The 18,046-nt window shown below is 40.2% G+C and overlaps 1 protein-coding gene across 1 annotated transcript; it reads right to left on the bottom strand.

Moving 5' to 3' along the window:
* Nucleotides 1-345: 345 nt before the first annotated feature.
* Nucleotides 346-16,296, bottom strand: asip1 (agouti signaling protein 1). Its single transcript, XM_034586542.1, has 4 exons — nucleotides 15,961-16,296; nucleotides 2,542-2,713; nucleotides 2,242-2,285; nucleotides 346-981 (listed from the first exon to the last, which is right to left on the bottom strand). Exons 2-4 carry the CDS (start codon nucleotides 2,705-2,707, stop codon nucleotides 823-825), a joined length of 369 nt encoding a protein of 122 aa, XP_034442433.1. The 5' UTR covers nucleotides 2,708-2,713; nucleotides 15,961-16,296; the 3' UTR covers nucleotides 346-822.
* Between the last annotated feature and the right edge of the window lie 1,750 nt (nucleotides 16,297-18,046).

The raw sequence follows: 18,046 nt of genomic DNA, 5'->3' as shown, positions 1-18,046 counted from the left end.
TTAATCAATTTACACTGGATCAAATGTTCCGTCACTACCATGAAATTACGCAGTGCAGTTTATTTTGACTGACTCCCACGTACACAGTGCAGCCTCTAGAAATACTAAGGCAACAATTGTGTGTAAATCCACCTCTGAAAATAGTCCCCAACAAATACACAGTTTCCTCTTTGCTTGAGAAGCAAATAATTACAGTGCCCGGCAAGTTTGGGAATTCACTCACCCGTCTTGAGAAAGGAAACTTTATATGTTCGATTTGTTTTTAAAGATTTCTGTCTGAAGTAACGACCCACAGCCGATTCGAGGGAAGTCAGACACTTGAGTCGAGCTTTGTTGAAATAAACATCCATTATTATTTTTGCCATGTTGGCTAAAAAAGGACAAAAAACACTGTCGTTGAAAACATAGTGAAGGACTTTATTCTTACAAAGGTTTATAAAAATGTCTGATACTCACAAAAGAAAGTTACCGTACGTTCATGGATTTCTGTGTAAAAAATAAAGCAATATACAAAATGGTTTGATCATATACTCTATCTATGCATGCTAAAAGCTCAAAGTGAAATAAAGACTCGTTTAAAACATTTTATTGATGAGTTTCATTGCAGTGCTACAAGCGTTACACCCTGTCGCAGTTTTTTCGGGAACGTTCACTGTGCTGCAGTCCTCTGTGATAAAGTGCTTTCATGCAGTAGACTCAAGGCAGAGTTACAAATCATGGACCAAACCCAGAAGTGACTCCCCTCACTTCCCGTAGCCTGCTGCAGCATGAAGTTCTGCTCTGTGAGCGTGGAGCCGGGTCGGGCTGCACGCCGGCGGCCCCTCAGCAGCGAGGGTTGCCCATTCGACAGAAACACACAGTTCTGAAGAGCCGACACTGGCAGAAGGCACAGAAATCACAGCACACGTTGCCGGAGGATTTACAGCTTCCCCTCAAGGGAACGCAGTTCGCAGGGGGAGGCGGCCGCTTCGCAAATTTCTTCTGACGGAAAGAAAGAGAAACAATACACGTGATCAAACTTTGGAAGCGGTTGGTGTTCGTACTAGATCGTCAAACTACAGATAAAAGATATTTCAAATTAGGTACAATATTGTCAGAATCTACCCGGTTTACCTTCCTCGTTAAACTTTCTTAGGAAGGTTCCTGACGGAGTGAAATGACCTGAAAGTATCTAGCACCTCTTCTACACTGAAACATATGGGTAAACCTGGGTTTCACAAAACTAAAAACACTAACTTTACCTAACAAATGTATTTAAATCCAGAATGGCACAACATTCCCCGTAAACCCAATCAAGCTGCACCAAGAAAAAAGGTAAAGAGCCAAAATTGCTCAGGCCAGGAAACTCTAGGATCGCTATTTGCATTTTGTTTTTATTTTATACAAGATCTACTTTGCTTTTCCATCGGCTGAGTAGTTGATGGTTAAATGTGACCTGTGTGAAACTGAAAACATTGTTTTCGAGGGATCTTTGATTCTTTTCGGACGGGACAGGAAACCTCCCTTGAATTTTAGGTCCACACCGTTGAGTTTGTCATTGTACTTTATCGTCCACGTGTTATAAATTAAAAATAGTTTTTTACCATCAAGGTCACAGAGGAGAGGACTTTTTATTCTCCTCATTTCTCTCCAGACTTTCCTCCCAAATCTCAGCTGGATTTTTTGCACCTGTTCCCACTTCTCATCAGGGTTAACCTCCTCTCCCCACGCCTGCACATCGTTTCATGATCAACTTCGGACTTTACGCTTCCTCTTCAGTTTGTGTTTAGTTTTCCTGAACTGATTCCTAAGTTCTTCCATGTGTTTTGCTGCCTGACGCTTGATTTCCTGCTTGAATTCCAGTTCTTCTTTGTTTTACATCCTTCTGCACGGAAGCCAGTTTTTGTTCTTTGACTAAAGTAACTTCAATGCATCAGTCGGCTTTTCTCTCTCTGCTCCTTTTCCCTGTGTCCCTGTCTTCATTACACATACACAACAATATTCACAATATGAAAACAGAAGATTGTGAAAGAACAAGAAATAAGTTTGGACCATGAGATTTATTTTGTGTGGTAAAATAATCTCAACTCAACAGGTGGACTTTCATTTGCATCTCAAGATGGAAAAAGCTGATAAGCAGACCTTTTGAATTATGGTCATTTTGTTACACATGTTGATTTACTTTACAAATAATAAAACAATGCTTGCAACATTTTTACAATAAACACAATCACATGCTGTCAGGGTTTGTTGTGTGCTCACCTTCTTTTGTTTCTTTCTCTTGCTCTTGACTGATTTGGGTAACTCTGAAAGAGAACATTAGAAAATGTAAATACTGAGCCCTACATATATATATATATAAAGATATAAAGATGGACGACGCCTCTCCACTTCCTCCCACTGTCCAGAAATAAAGCCAAAGTCTTTCTGATACATTGTCATAAGACTTGTTCTGCAATTCGAAATGATTTGGCTTCATTTTTTGCGAATTTGGCTTCATGTTGTCCATCTTTATTTACAGTTAAATTAATAGACTTTTTCAGAAAATAAAATAAAACATACCAACGATAACGACAGGGGGTGAGCCCATGTCGAGGCTTTGAGACACGATGTTCGACACAACGACCTTATTGGTGGAGAGTCTCTCGTCGGGGATCATGTGGGCAGAGCCCAGGAAGTACTCTGTGGTGGCGAGGACAAAACAGCCGAGCAGCAGGAAGGAGTGCATCTTTCCCTGGAACGAAAAAAAGGGACAATACAAACTTTTATTTTAGGAAATAAGAGGCTCAATTTATTCTGGTATGGAGATGTTTCATGTAACGACACAAAGACGTGAATGTCTTGTGTCGGCACCGTGTGAGATGCGTCTCTGCTCGCTCGCCCTCAGCATCGCCTCAACTGTTTGTTTGCTCTGACTGTTGGAAGCCGGCTTACAGTAACAGTTTACAGTAACAGACTTCTGTTGCTTTTTCAATCGCTCCAATATGTGTTGCCATCCGCAAAATCCCACATAATAAATGCCAGGTGGTCCTTTGTTAAGAGAAATAACCGGTCCCCGATGTTTCTTTGCGAATGTAACACAACGCTTCTCAAATTGTCATTGCAAATAACCACGTTCTCCTGTTCCCTGACAGTCGTGCGATGCTGCCGCGGCCTCAGGCTTCATCAGTGGTTCTTCCCCCTCAGCTCGTGCTGGTGGCAGCAGGTCTTAGCGAGAATTGAAATAAACTCTGATGTTGGATGCAGCTGCTGAGAATTGGCAGCGAAAAGGTAGAAACAAATATTTTCTGCTTTGGCTTTCTCCTACTGGCAATAAATGATACGTTCAATACACTCATCGTGTCACAGGTTTATTCCATTACAACTGTAGCATTCAATCTGATTTCACACTTTCCCGGAGCCACACAGCAGCAACGACCTTTTGTTGCCTTTGTTGTATTTTTAGAAACCAAAGTGGGAGGTGGGCAGACGTTTAGCTCACAGATCAGCTGATGGTATGATAATGTGTTCAATAAGAAAAGAACACAAGTTATGATAATTACCTCTTTAAAAGTTCTTCTGCAACTTACTTTTAATTGCTCCCAAATGGTCCTTTGATCTACCACAGTCGACATGCCTCCATTAGGGTTCTTTAGAGAAGAGATTTAAGGCCTAAATACTTTATTTATCAAAAAGCCCTTTTCATCCACTGATCAGCTGGTTCCAGTGATGACGCTTCTGCTGTTGGACCCACACATGATGGAAGTCTTAAGCTTTTGTTAAAGGTCCAGTATGTAACATTTAAAGGGACATATGATGTTATCATCTGTCTGTTTTAATTTTCTTATAATAAGTCCTCATCTACTGCACATAGGAAGTGGGTCCTCTTCCACTAAGACAGCCATTTGTACCACCAGGTTTCTACGGTAGCCAACAAGGGACCAATCACACACTGGTAAATAAAGATGGACGACGATGACAGCTGCCCAAAAGTGAAGCCACATATTTTGATTGTCCCCTGGTGGCTAGTACAGGTCATTAATCCATCCTCCATACAATCCGTATGATGATTGGTTTGCTTGGATTAACATGTTGTGATGGAGCTTCACTACTGCGGCTCCGTCCCCTGATCGCTACGAGAAGTTTGTCTCCAAATGACGTGTTTGGAGAAAGACGGCTGTTTTTCTATCCGTTATATTTTGGATTCTTTTCTGGATAGTGGGAGGAAGTGGAGACGTGTCGTCCATCTCTATAGACAGTCCGGTTCTCCTAAATACTTAAAAGGGAAGGTTGAGGTGAGGGGTATTCATGTTAGTTGCACGTTCACCACTAGATGCCACTAAATCCTACACTACAATTTCGTAAAAGTTCTGTGGAAATATCTGACATATCCTGTTTTAATCCTGAACATTGTATCTTGTTTGATTGTTCCTCTTGTTCCTTTTTTGCATTGACTGGTTGTGGGGTTTTTTGTGAGGCAGTTTTTATGATAATATCTGTAAGAAAAACTTAAATACCAACATAATAGCTTCAATGCACTTTGGCCTTGATTCTACACGTCTGTGGAACTCTACTGGAGGGATGAACACCGCTCCGCCGAGAGATATTCCATCATATTGTGTTTTGATGCTTGTGATGGAGAGTGCTGTCTAAAATCTCCTGCAGGTGTTTGGTTGGGTCGAGATGTGGTGACTGCAAAGCACATGATTCACATCAAATACTCGAACCAGCTTTCTTTCTAAAATACTGGAAATCAGTCCAGTAAAGTCCTGATCTCTAAAAGATTCCAAGGTATCTGTTGAGTCTTAAGGTTTTGTCTCATATGTTTATTTTGAATCCAAATAATTATTGACGTAAACACATTTATTTTATAATGAAAAGAAAGATGTTTTAAAAGATTTTAAATATTCAGCATCTCTATAAAAAAGCTTTTATCATGTGATGTCTATTGCTGTTATCCGTATTTTTAGTATTACCTGTATTATTGTTGTTTGTGACTTTTATATTGTTCATTGTGAAGCACTTTGTTACTTGTATAGAAAAGTTATCTACAAGTAAAGTTAGACCACCGCACACCAGCACAATTACACAATTAGATAAAGGTTTGACAAAACGTTAGCCAGGAAAACATGTGTAAAATCCAGAAAAACATCTAACAACACAAACACAATAACAAAATACCAGATAAATGTTCGTAAAACAAACTTAATCCAAAGCCAGGCTGAGGAGGTTTACATATTAAGTTTTACAAACCGCCAGCTGCTCTCCGCTCCTCGGGGAGACTCTTCAATAAAAGCTGCCTCATCAACTCTAAAAACACGATAAAGCCACAACAACTCGTCCTGGTTCAAACTCTGAGAAAGTCGACTTTAAGTACAAGTCATTATAGAAGCTGGCAGGTGACCGATGGCGAGGGCTTTAAACCCGGTGCTGTGTGTTCTCTCTTTCTGCCGCCGCAGACCTCTGGATCGTCTGTAGCTCACTTTTGGATCGACGGAGAGTTTTACATTAGCCGAGTCTGCTCAGTGTAAAAGCATGAATCCTTTTTTCCTTTACTGAAATGTCAGTTTGTTTTTGAAGTGATAAAGAGCAGATTTGGAAACAACCGTGTGACCAATTTTCTCTCTGAGCTTTACTAAAATCTGAGATCTGAGTTTGGAGACGTCCACACACTTGCGTTCGATTACCGCTGCCACTCGTGTGTTTTCTCGCTCTGTCGACACTAATGCAGATATTTAATCAAACTTTTCACTCTGTGTTCGAGCCTCAAACGTAACTGTCATCAAAAGTCACTAAAACGGAGACTTTTTAAAGGCCTTCCAAATTTCCACATGCAACAGAAACAACAACAACAATGTGTCTGTAAACCGGTCGCTCTACGTTTGGTTTGCACTGTGAGGTCTATTTACGTGTTTGCTTTCTTGCCACCTACTGGCCTAATTTTTGTGTTCTCGTCTTGACGAAGATATTTTTGACCTTTGGAGTAATATAATCTTTTTTAATCTACCTGCCTTTTCTGCATTTGGATGTAGAAAACCTCCCAAAATGTGACATCATCACGAGACACCGCCACATAAAGTTGTGTGTCATCAGCATAACGATGAAAACAGACGTCCTTTTGGTTTGATGCGTACAGGAGTTCAGAACGATGAGGAAGCCCACAGGTTATTTTGGAGGTGACGTTATCACGGATTTTAACTCAACTCTCTGCCAGACAGAAAGAAAGAAAACCAGATTCCCGACAGCCCAATGTGATTCCTCTTATGCCGTTTTAAAAAAAACACGTTAAGCAGCACGCGGGTCGAGTAGCACCGACCCTGAAGCTGTTTTGGCATCTGCACGGATCCTGATGTCAGTGAGTACTTTTACAATGTCTGCCTCGGTGCCATGATTAGCCTGAGAACCAAGTTGAAACGTGTCCAACTTATTGTTTGAGTTGTGGTTTCACAAGTGAAGTCTTAAACGTTGTGGGGAACATGCCTCGCTGCTCCAATGATTAACTCCCAACTCCCGGCTGGCCGGGTCATTTACTGCATGTCAACCGCCAACTCCCCCCCCCCACATCTCCCGTCTCTCTCAGCAAGCTCGATTGAATAAAGGCATCAGATTACTTATTTTCAAAAGGACTTTTAATATATTGTCAAAGCTGCATGTAGATGGTTTCAGTTTTTTGCTACTTGAGCGTTTCAGCGTCGAACCAGGCGAATGAATATCTGACTGAGCTTCTCCCTGTTTATTCAACTGTTTATCAGCATAATGGAGTTTGTTACTGGACCTAATGTCTGGAGTTCACACTTTCATCACAAGCAGGAGAAATAAGATGGCTGCTCTGATGGTGATGGAAGGTGTTTTAAGGCCCCCTGGGGTTTTTATGTTTGAATTCATGATGACTTTGATTTACAAGGAAGAAACAATGGATCCTGAGCAGAGAAAATAGAACAATAACTGTAATTATATGTAAAAGAACATGGGTAGAGCTCACATGTTCACCAGTCCCCTTATGACACCACATTTAAATTCACTAGATCCAGATTTTTATTTGGTTCTGCACCAAATTCACACACTCATTAATATCGGTCCCCTAAATGTGCTTGGTTTTTCCATCAAGATCAATCAATTATTCCTGGAAAATTAATTTAAATGCCAAAAAAATTAAATAAAACAATTTTACAATGTAATAGAAAGTGAAAAATGTTATTTCCTTCTAATCTGTCCTGTAGTTTTTGTGTAATCTTGCTCAAAAACAAACAAAACCAACAAACAAAGGTGAAAACATAACGTCCTCGGCAGATGTAATAAATATGATATCTGTGGTCGGCAGGTCAATAAATGTGAAAGGGTCCATAATTCTGAGAGTTTTGGGGATAGAAAAATTATAAAACTATTTTTTGTGTATTATCTTTTTAAACTTCAGCAGTGGAATCATCAAATTCTGCAACTAACTATTTCAACAATTCAGTTTTTACTGTCATATGCAGAACTAAGAAGTGATATATTTAATGAAAGTCTTATTTTTCCTTATGTGACCGTCTGGAGATAAATAAACAAAATATCTAAATATAAAAATTTAATGAAATATATTAAAAGGAATACAAAGATAAAAAGAAGAAAGAAAGGAAGTAAAAAAGGCCCATTCATGTCCACTCAACCAAACACATCATACACACGCTTCAATACACATACATCAATATATAATGTGTTTTTAAATGATCAAACTGGAAGGAGAAGGAGTAATCTGGGTTATGGAAATATGTGCTGAGAAACTTGAGGAGTAGTAGAGTTCAATGCCTCTGAGAAATTAATGGAACTCAACCAAAAAAAAACAGGAGCAGCTGAAAGAATAAAAAACTCCAAGTTCAATGTCTCGACCCTTTTAAAGTTTCAGGGAACATCGGAGCTGGAGGATTCAGGAGGAAACATTTGGCCTGATTATAATGTTCATACTAGGGTAAACCACTGGGGTTAAAATGATAAAAATGAATCAAAACATTTAAAAACAACTGAAATCTATTGAGGCACCACACAATCAAAACTGCAGGGGGTGCCACAGCTTGGAAATCGGCACATCCGTGTCCAAAGTGACGCAGGTGTCTCGGGCGATCCGTCATACGTGTGAAGACAATGAGACACTGTGGAAAATTTAACATCCATGAACCCGGGCGGCTCGGGTGCAGTCGATCTTTTTCTAAAAACAGGAGGAACGCTCCCAGCAGAGATCAGAACTGTCTGTGTGAGGGAGTCCGTGAGCGGAGCCATGTGTGCGAGCTGAGAAAGTCCAAGAGGAGCTGCTCATCTCACGACCCAGTGTGCTCGCAGATGGGCGAGGGGCAGAGGTCAAATTTCCCGAGTGTGTAAACATACTTCGACAATAAAGGATTCTGCCGTGTTTCCCCCCCCCCCCGCGTTCTCCTGAACAACCCAGCGTGTCTGAATTAATGTCTCTAAAAAACCATGACCAGACATCAGTGCCGAATTTAAAACCTGGAAGGAGTTGCAGGTTTAGGACAGTTTAGAAAATTCAACCGCTCGATCAGATTGAGATCTGAGGAATTTGGCAGCTCCCTGAACCCTTTGTCGTGTTGCTCAAACCATTCCTGAATAAATTTAGAAGTGGCCCAGAGCTTTTGATCCTGCTCCGAGAGGCTACTGCCGTGAGGGGATAGTGTTGCCTTACTTGGTCTGTTTAGGTTGGAGGTATACGTGTCGAAGTTGCATCCACATGGACGCACAAAGTTCCTGGAGCACCCAGAACATCACACACCACTGATGCCAGCTTGCCCTTCCCTCCATCCTGCTGCCACCCCCTCCCCAGGTAAAGGATGCACATGATACATCCACCTTCTACCTATATCACCTTTCTGTTGGGGGTAGTGGAGCCGATCCCAGTAGACATTGGGCCAGACGCCCTGGACAGGTCGTATTGCAGCGCTGATATCTAGACAAACAACCATTCAGCCAATCAACAGATCAACTCTTTCCTTCGAGGGTCGGACCAAATTTCAGCTTTTGTCGGTCAAATGGATTTCTGACATGTCTGAAATTTTGGTCAAACAAATCAAACACATCTTCCAAGCCACTTGTCCATATGCCGACGCCCCTTTCTTTCATGTTTCGGCACACGGAACGACCTCAGGATGCAGTGACCTGCCGTTATGGTGATGATCTGACCCAATTGTCTCACCATCACAATTTGGCCTTCGTCAAAGACGCTTGGACACATTTGTTTGATAAAGATCCATCAATTATTTCCTGTGAAATTAGGTGAAAACCTTGTAAAATGCCAAATCTTGCAATGTTATAAATCTTGTATCTGCCCCTTGATCCAGAATGACACAATCTTGTTGTTACACCACATCCTTCCATCAAGTTTCATTGTTTGTTGTATTGTTTGTTTAAAAAAACACACAAACCCACCTACAAACGAATGGACGGGGGTGAAATCACAACTTTCTGGGCGGAGGTAATAATTGTGAGCATGAATTGTTGTTTTTCTCACAGTGTCAGCCCTAAGACAGACGGTCAACCTGCCCCTGGTGGATCCCACCTCTAGTTCCAGCCCCCCCCCCACCACCACCACCCAACCCCAACCCCCCCGGTCGACCCTCAAAGGACAAGTGTTACAGCTAATGGACGCATGGGTGAATGTTTATATATATATATCAGACCCAGTTTGAGAGCACAGCAAGTGTGTGCATTTACACACGTCCTCTCTAACGAACCCTGTTTGTTGCTGACTGTGTTGGAAATGGTGAAATTCCATAGCGATGCATCAATGTTTTCCACTAATAAAATCATCTGCGTTATTCGAAAATTGAGGATCATTAGCCCCAATTATACGCTGCAGATTTAAAGGCGGAAAGGGATCGCAGCTGCGTCCAAGCACTGCATACTTCTGTCGGATTAGATGCACTTTTATTAGATTAAAGTGAAGAAAGTAGGTGAACACAGATCTTGGAAGCAGAACACGGACAAACAGATGGTTCCGCTTTTCAACTCAAGTGGTAGTTCTGACGATCAAACCGCTGTTTTTCCTCATAGTCTTGCTAATAATAAGAATCAAAGGAAAAACATTTTTATACTCATGAGTCGCTAAACCTCAGATAATTCAAGCTAAATTCATGATAAATATGGTAACGTCATAAATTCCACGAATGAGGGCTGCACTTAAAACATCCGAGGCTCGTCTGTCGGCCGATCTGAGCAAACAACGGTTTATTTTCACGTCGTTTCCCACAACATCACTTCTCCACTGACTAACCCCCTGACTCTCTGCGTACCTGAACGCTAACATCAACCAAAACGTTCATTAAACTTCAGGCCCGGTGTGTGGTAAGCCGATAAAACGCAAACCCAGGGAAACGCTCAGCTGTGCTTAGTCTGTTTGAAACTCTGGACCCACACGCAGAGGAGGAACAACATCAGAGCGCCCCGGTGGCCCGGTTCTCATTTGGAAACAGTTTTCAGTCCTTTCCATCACCATGGAAGTCGGCACTGAACCCATGAGGTTTTGTTTTTAAATCTTAAAACTGAATCTGGCTCCACGCTCACACACAGGCCTGTGTGAAGCGTATTGTTTTCACCTCGTGATTGTGTGTGTTGTGTACTTTGTGAGGACCAGTTTGGCCGTTGGACCTTTTCGAAGTGAGGACATTTAGCTTTGTCCTTAATTCACGACACACCAAGGTCACTCAAGGGCTGTTTGAAGGGTCAGGGGCTCGGAGGAGGTCAGTTCAGAGACGTCCTCGACCCACCTGCAGCAGTGGGAGCTGTCACAGAGGACGGGGTGAGGACTCTGCAGGGGATTCTGTCTGTGTTTCACAGGTTTGTATCCAAGATAAGAATGAAGGTTAATTTTTAAAACTTGTGAAATAACGTTTTACTGATGTTAACTGATGCAGTCCGGTTGCAAAATGGTTTCTAATTTCTTTTTTTGTATTTTCAAACTCTTAATGATTTTATTTAAATAACATTTACTTTAAAACCGTCCCTACAGTTATTACTTTAAACATTAATATTAGCATTATCATATTTTACGTCTTATTTTAATGTAGAATACTGACCTCAAAATACACTGGGACTTAACAAGGCTGTTTTCAGGTTGAAATATATTTGAGTGAACTCTGAGAACCTGTGGTCGAGCTGTTGGAAAACAATCACCACAAAGGAACAACTGCTCCAAACTAAATGACTGAATAACGACAACATATAACATCGCACTCTTTTCCTGGAGAGATAAGAAGAAACAAACGTCACGTTCCCTTCTCGAAACGTTTCTTTTATTCGTCACACTCTTATTCAGTCTGATTTGATCGATTCAATCTTCCGCCACATTAACTACACGACTGTACAGCTTCCAGAATCCAGAGATTTGATAAGATTCAATCAGAATGTAGATAAATTCATCTGACTTCAATTATCACAGCTCTTTGTTTTTTCCTGCCCTGCTTTGTGCCTCTCAGGCTACACAGAGGTAAAGGTTGTTGGAGACTCGACTGCAACAAAACTCAAACTCCTCTGCATATTTCTAGGTTGATAATAAATCCTTAAATGTTAATTAATTAACAGGGTCCTAAAATTACAAATTAGATCTTACTTTTATCGGTATATTCATATATTTAGATTTATATTTATAAGTAAACTACAGTTTATGGAAAATTCAAGAACAACTTGAATCCTACAGTTGTTTTTGTTGAATTTATATTATTATTTTATTTATTAAAAATTAACGAAACAAATGACAGTATTTTCATAACTGTCACATATACGGCTGATGTTTTTCACTTACAGAACAAAGATGTTCATGTCTGACACCTGTTTTCTCGAAGGTTAAATTAAGTCTGTATGTTTCCACCTCATGTCGGATTAACCGACCGTGTTTTATGAGCGAAAAACCATAAAAGGTACTTTTAGAAATGAGAAATGAGTCCTGGTAATTTCAGCTCGTTCAAAAACACGTTCACCAAAAACATACAGAGGACAGAGGATTGATCAGCGAGCGTTTGGTGAAAACAGCTGCCGCCTCTCGCCGCTGCCGGAAAAATGTTAATGTGAGAACAATTCAGACTCAGTGAAGTGAAACAGTGAATGTGTCCCGGAGCAAAAGCTGGTTTACAAATGGAGTTGGTTGTAATTCTGTGTGTCTAAAAATATATATAAAATATGTTTAATGATAATAGTGTTTTATGTGAGTGTATTAAATAATATTGGACGTTGTGAACGCATAAGAAACGAAGCTCAGTACGTGTCTGGCTCAGTTATTCAGGGCGGCTCTCAGAGGAGCTGTTCAGACACTCATTCACATATTCAGCTGCTTTCTGGCTCTGAACTTTCTCTGCTCACTTTACTTGTGAAGTCGGTGCAAAAAGCTTCAAGTTGGCTCGTTTCTTATTGTTGTTACAGTTCCAGCTATCGGGATTTATTGTGAAACTAAGGTGCAGTTTTAAGTGCGTTGTGGAATGTGTGTTAACTTTTCCTCTCTCAGTTTGGCTTGATATTCAGACTATGATAAAACAAGTGTATCTTTGCAAAGATGCAGTTCAGACAGTTTGTGTGTATAAGAAATTAATATAGTTTTTTCATGAATGGCATAATAATTGTATTACACATTTTATAGAAGTAGATAGTTGGTGGAAATATGTAAAAACTACAGGACGGATTAATATAAAACTTGGTGAACGGAGGTTTGTACGAATCAGGGGAGAACTAAACTAAATGTTTGCAGATCCTGGATTTTTTAACTTTGCAACAACAAACAACACGTTATTAATTTACATTTGTAAAATTGTGTGAAAATTCATATTTTTATAAAGGGGTAATTTATTCTTAACCATATAAAACTGTGCGCAGCTTATTTGCCCTGAGCAAATACATTAAGTTAAAAGAAAAATATATGTAACATGTTTTATGGCCAATAAGACATTTAGTTGATCAGATTTGATCTTGTATATTTCAAACAGCCTCACCGGTCTCTGTTGGACGGTATTAAAAAATATATAACAAATAAAAGAGTTAAATTTCACCGTGTGATGTGATAGAATCCATGTCCCCTCCCTCTCACGCCATGACACACCACCATCCCCACGCAGGACTATCGCCATCCGCTCACTACAGTCTGACACAGACACGAGATGATGTCTGTCCGTCTGTTGCTACTTTTTTTCAAACCGCTGCTCTTGTCTGTGGTTTCCAGATCCCATCAGGTCCCATTGAAGACGTAAACTCAAAGTGTCTCACTGTGGTTTGTCCCTCTGTTTGCAGGATTATGTAGAAACGACTGAGCCAGTTTCACTGAAGGAGGAACGAGGAGGAACCATTAAGCTTTGGAGCAGGTTTGATTGAGTCGCGTCTCTAGGAATTAGTTTTGAACACATCGTGATATTGGGTTTTCTCTTCAACATATTCTGAAGTTCTTTAGGAAACAAGTCGCGCAGAAAGTGTAAAGTGCTAATGTATGAGAAAAACACGTTGTGAGATTTCAAGTTTCAATTCTTAGGATATTACAAGAACAAAGCCACAGAGTCACACTAGTGTGAGTACATAACTTAATGAGAAAAAATGTTATAATATTATGAAATTAAAGTCAGAATTTAACAAATACTTACGAGAATAGTGTTGTAATTGAGAACAAAAATATAATATTACAGGATATTTATCATTTACTAAGATAAAAGTAATAATATTACAAGAATTAAATTGTAATTTATTGAATCGAATTTTAAATTTTAGGTAAATAAGGAACAAGGAGAGTTTCACTCCTGGATCCAGATCTTGAACCAAACTGATTGTTTCTAGAGAAACTACGGAACCTGATCATGATCCAGATGTGACTCACGAGAACCTCAGAGTCCAACTCACAAACAGTTTCTCCTCCTCGAGTCTCTTTGGTTCTTTCGTCTCAACAGACTCAGTTTGTTACACAATCGTTTAACGTGGAGCTGACGTGACACAAGATGAAATATTTCGTTATTTGTGAATATATAAATAAACATAATATTTGAATGCAGGCGACAAACTGATGTTCTGATATTTTCCCTCTGACATGACACAACATTTCAAATTTTTCTGTCATGATATTATTACTTCAATATCATAGTATTATGACTATATTTAAATATTGTTACAACTTTATTCTTGTAAAATTGCAACTTTATTCTCATATCATCACGACCTATAACAATAAGTAAATGTATCCGATCACATTACCTGTAAATGCTTTATGCTGATAAAGTCTTAAATGAAGTGAGATCAGGAGGAAACAATTCATTTCAACTCTTTTCATAATAATGAGCGACTTCTTCAACCTGCTCGTTGTTTTGCTGTAAACAGATGATTTCCTCCGGAGATGATCTCCATAAAACCCACGTGTTTATGTTGACGTCTGTTTACTGTGGCTCAGTATTTCACGTGATTAACAAGATTTAACACATTAACACATTAACACATTAGACCCTTAATATTCTCACCACCGTGATAATCGAGAGCAGCTTCAACTGAAATTTTGCGCTCACGCTCGCGAGGGATCAATAAAACTTTACTGGTTATGCAGCACGTAATATTTTATTGACTCTTTAATTGACTTTCTGTTAGAATTTTATCCGACTGCAGTTTTATGGTTTGTCAAGCCGTGGAAGAAAAAAAACAATTTTGTTTGTTAATTGTTTTAAAAGATTATAAAGATATTTGTGGAAATATAAATACAATTAAAAGACTTTAGAAGTAGACGTAGATATACAAACGTTTTCAAATAACTTTTCAATTGTTAAATCATAGCGCAAACAAACATTAAAGTTTAGTAAAACATTACTGATGGAATATTAAGACTTACATTGTTGACATGTGGGTGAACTTTGCTCTCAGCCTCCGTCCAGTTCATCCCAAAACCAGCTTCATGGGGAACGAGCCACACACACGCTCACACACACACACACACACACACACAAACACGCTCTCACACACACACAGACACACACACACACACACACACACTAAAGCATCCTATAGCTGGTCATAAACCTGCCATTGATACTAATCATTTACTAAAACACACTTAAAACCACTTTTCTTTACAACTGCTTCAATCGTTGAAATGCACATTTCACTAAACTCTGAAATCAAAGCACAGAGCAAATAAAATAAATGGAGTTGAGGACAGATGAATTATGAAATCTTAAGACTTACGTTCAATTGTAAAATTTGAGTCATGCAGCAGCAGAACTCACTTGAAACTGAACATTCTCTGTTGCCCAAGTGCTTTTCAGCGTCTGTCAAGTTAAACCAAAACACCAAAGCTCCATGAGGAATAAACCTCACTCACACACACGCACACACACACACACACACACACACACACACAACACCTTATCTCTTCTCAGAAACCCGATACAACATTAACAACCTGTTATAACTCACTTACAACCACTTGTCTCTCGTGTCGGTCTCTGACAGCGTCGGTGCGTCGCTTCCACCAGAATCCAAAACAACACGCGAGCGTTTCCTAACTGCACATGTTGCTGTAAACCTGTGTTAAGATGTGAGGACGTGTATTTACTCCCAACTGGCATTTACAGCGGATCTCGTATAAGCCGTCACGCTGATGCAGACGTTTTACTACCTGCTGGCTCGGGCTCTGTTTTCTCTGTGACTAAACACAGAGACGTCTACACAGGCTGAAGTCCCATCGTGGAAATGATCCAAACAGATCAGCCTCACGCAGATTCATTTGTCTTTTTATGACCAGGCCCAGATTTTTTTATGAACCTGTGTATTAGCACTTTAAAGGCCACAGCTGTGGGGGGGGATCCTTTAAGAGCAGCTGGCAGGATGAAAAGTTGTTTTTTAACAAACTCACTAAGGATGTTTTTCCTCTGTCTCTCTGACGTCCAGGATTAAAGCTCGAGGACCTCAGTTAGTGGAATGTTTCTAATTTCTTTAAGCGTTGGAGCCTCTCGTGTCTCCACGTTTCCTGGAACTGTTTGAACAAGACAATGTCAGAAAGTGTCTTACCTGCGGTTCCAGCTCAGTCTGCAGCTTCTCTTCTTTCTACGCTGAGACGCTCTCCTTCCTCTTTCTCTTCTGTCTCTCTTTGCTGCAACGTCTTTATTTCTCAGCCTCTTTGATCCACAAGTCCCCACGCTCCTCTCCTCCCTTCACCTCTGATCTTGTCTTTTATTTTCCTCTTCTTCTCGTCCCCCCCCCCCCCGTCTCACTGTCCTGCCTCAGTTTCCCTCCCTCTGCTTCCGTTTCTCCTCTTTCTGCGAACCCCCTTTGTATCCCCCCTCTCCTGCGTTTCCTCTTGTATCAGTGCCTAAGTAGAGGTACCTTGCCCTGCTGCCTATAATGAAGACATACTGCGAGCTGTGCTCCGGAGGCGGGACCAGTGCTGCAGAGGGTCAGGGCGGGGGGGGGGGGGGGGGGGGGGGGGGGGGGGGGGGGGGGGGTGTATGGGAAAGGTCAGATCATGCAGAGGATGGACAGATAAATGTGAACCAGCCCCTCGTGTGAAGTGTTGTCTCCTGTTGGTGTTTACACAGAAAACCCTGATGCTTGTGTCACTTTTTCTGTGTATTTGAAAGTTCAGTTTGTGATTTTGTGCATTTTGCAGAATTTCCTCCCGGACACACAAACGTAACCTGTGTCTCAGATAACTGCAGCTGATCCTGGACTATGATTAAATATGTCTATACTCACATATTAGATTAGATTGGATTGCAATGTATTGACAGAATCTCCTCTGAAATGTGTCTTTGTCCCCAGACGTCCACCGTCTCACATAAAGACAAACATATAACGACACAACAGAACAACACAGTCTACACAAACAGATGAAATTGCATCGAACATTTAAAAAAACGAGGTTTGTGTGATTCCTTCAACTTTCAGTCTTTCCACCTCAATCTCCGAGTCCTTCAGTCTGTTTTCCACCATCACTGACATCAACTCGTCCATTTCAATTATCGTTGCTGCTCCTTTCATCTCTGCCAGACATTTGTTTTTATGTTTAAATACTTTAAACATTAACACACCTTTCCATCTAGTCAACAAACTACCACAACAACACCAGAGGCTTTTGCTCATGTTTCTTTTCTTTTTTGTTGGTGCTTTTCTTTTGCCATAACTTTTAATGAAGTAAAATTATTTTTATTTGCTGTCTTTGATTCTAAATGACATTGTTTTGATTTGCTTCTTCCCTTTGATGTCTTGTGTTGTTGTTTTGGTTTTGTCCTCATTGTGAGGCGCTTAGCAACGGCTGTTTTGAAAGCTGCTATATAAATACTTTATATTACTCGTTATATGATTGTAGCACATATTTTTGGATTATTACTTATATTATAATTATTATACTGTTTTTTAGTTTGGTAATAGGACGTCCTTGAGAAAGAGAGATTGCTCTCGGTGGCTTTTCCTCGTACAAAAAATAAATAGATAAAAATCCGTGAATCAACGAAAATGTTGAAAAACGCCTGATGTCACGACAAAGAAAATTATAAAGAAATCACTGAATCCACACTAAAATGTAATGAGTTGAAAATATAACCTCCTTGATGGATTGAATGCTAACATGCTACTGTTCAACTAGTGTTCTGTCTACTTAGTTTAGTGTGTTAGCATGCTAACACTTGCTAATTGGCATTAAACACCCCCCCCCAAAAAAAAAAAAAGGCACATTTAAGGAACTGATTTATCTGCATGTGTGTAATTTGCTGCAGATTGAATTTAGACAAACATTATAACTATAAACGTGCCATTGGTAAAAAAAATGTTCTCACTCAAACTCAATAAGAGTCTTATTTCTGCTGTTTCTGTCTTTAAAGGAAAAAAAGCACTTGGCCCTTTCACAAACAGGAATCTTCTCTCCTTTGTTGTGCTCAGAGAAGAAGGAAAGTCTCACGACAGATAAAACAGAACCAGACCCTCCTGCTCTGTCTCCTCTTAATTCACCTCACACGTTTAACACTTCAACAAATTGAGGATGCTCCGGATCAACAGCGAGGCTCAGGACAACGTGTCCTAGCTGCCGCCAGCAGGAGGACGCGTTTTACACTTTCTGCAGAAAGGCTCCATCAGATTATACCTGCAGAAAGCGAGACGC

The sequence above is a fragment of the Hippoglossus hippoglossus genome, chromosome 5 (genome assembly GCF_009819705.1).
Source record: "Hippoglossus hippoglossus isolate fHipHip1 chromosome 5, fHipHip1.pri, whole genome shotgun sequence".
NCBI classification, from domain to species: domain Eukaryota; kingdom Metazoa; phylum Chordata; class Actinopteri; order Pleuronectiformes; family Pleuronectidae; genus Hippoglossus; species Hippoglossus hippoglossus.
This window is presented reverse-complemented; position numbering and strand designations above follow the sequence as displayed.

Excerpts from the sequence above, each read along its gene's own strand:
- asip1 (XM_034586542.1), bottom strand. The coding sequence starts at position 2,707 with ATGCACTCCTTCCTGCTGCTCGGCTGTTTTGTCCTCGCCACCACAGAG. Across the intron at positions 2,286-2,541 it reads ACCCCCTGTCGTTATCGTTG|AGTTACCCAAATCAGTCAAG; the intron begins GTATGTTTTATT and ends GTTCTCTTTCAG. Across the intron at positions 982-2,241 it reads AGAGAAAGAAACAAAAGAAG|AAGAAATTTGCGAAGCGGCC; the intron begins GTGAGCACACAA and ends TCTTTCCGTCAG.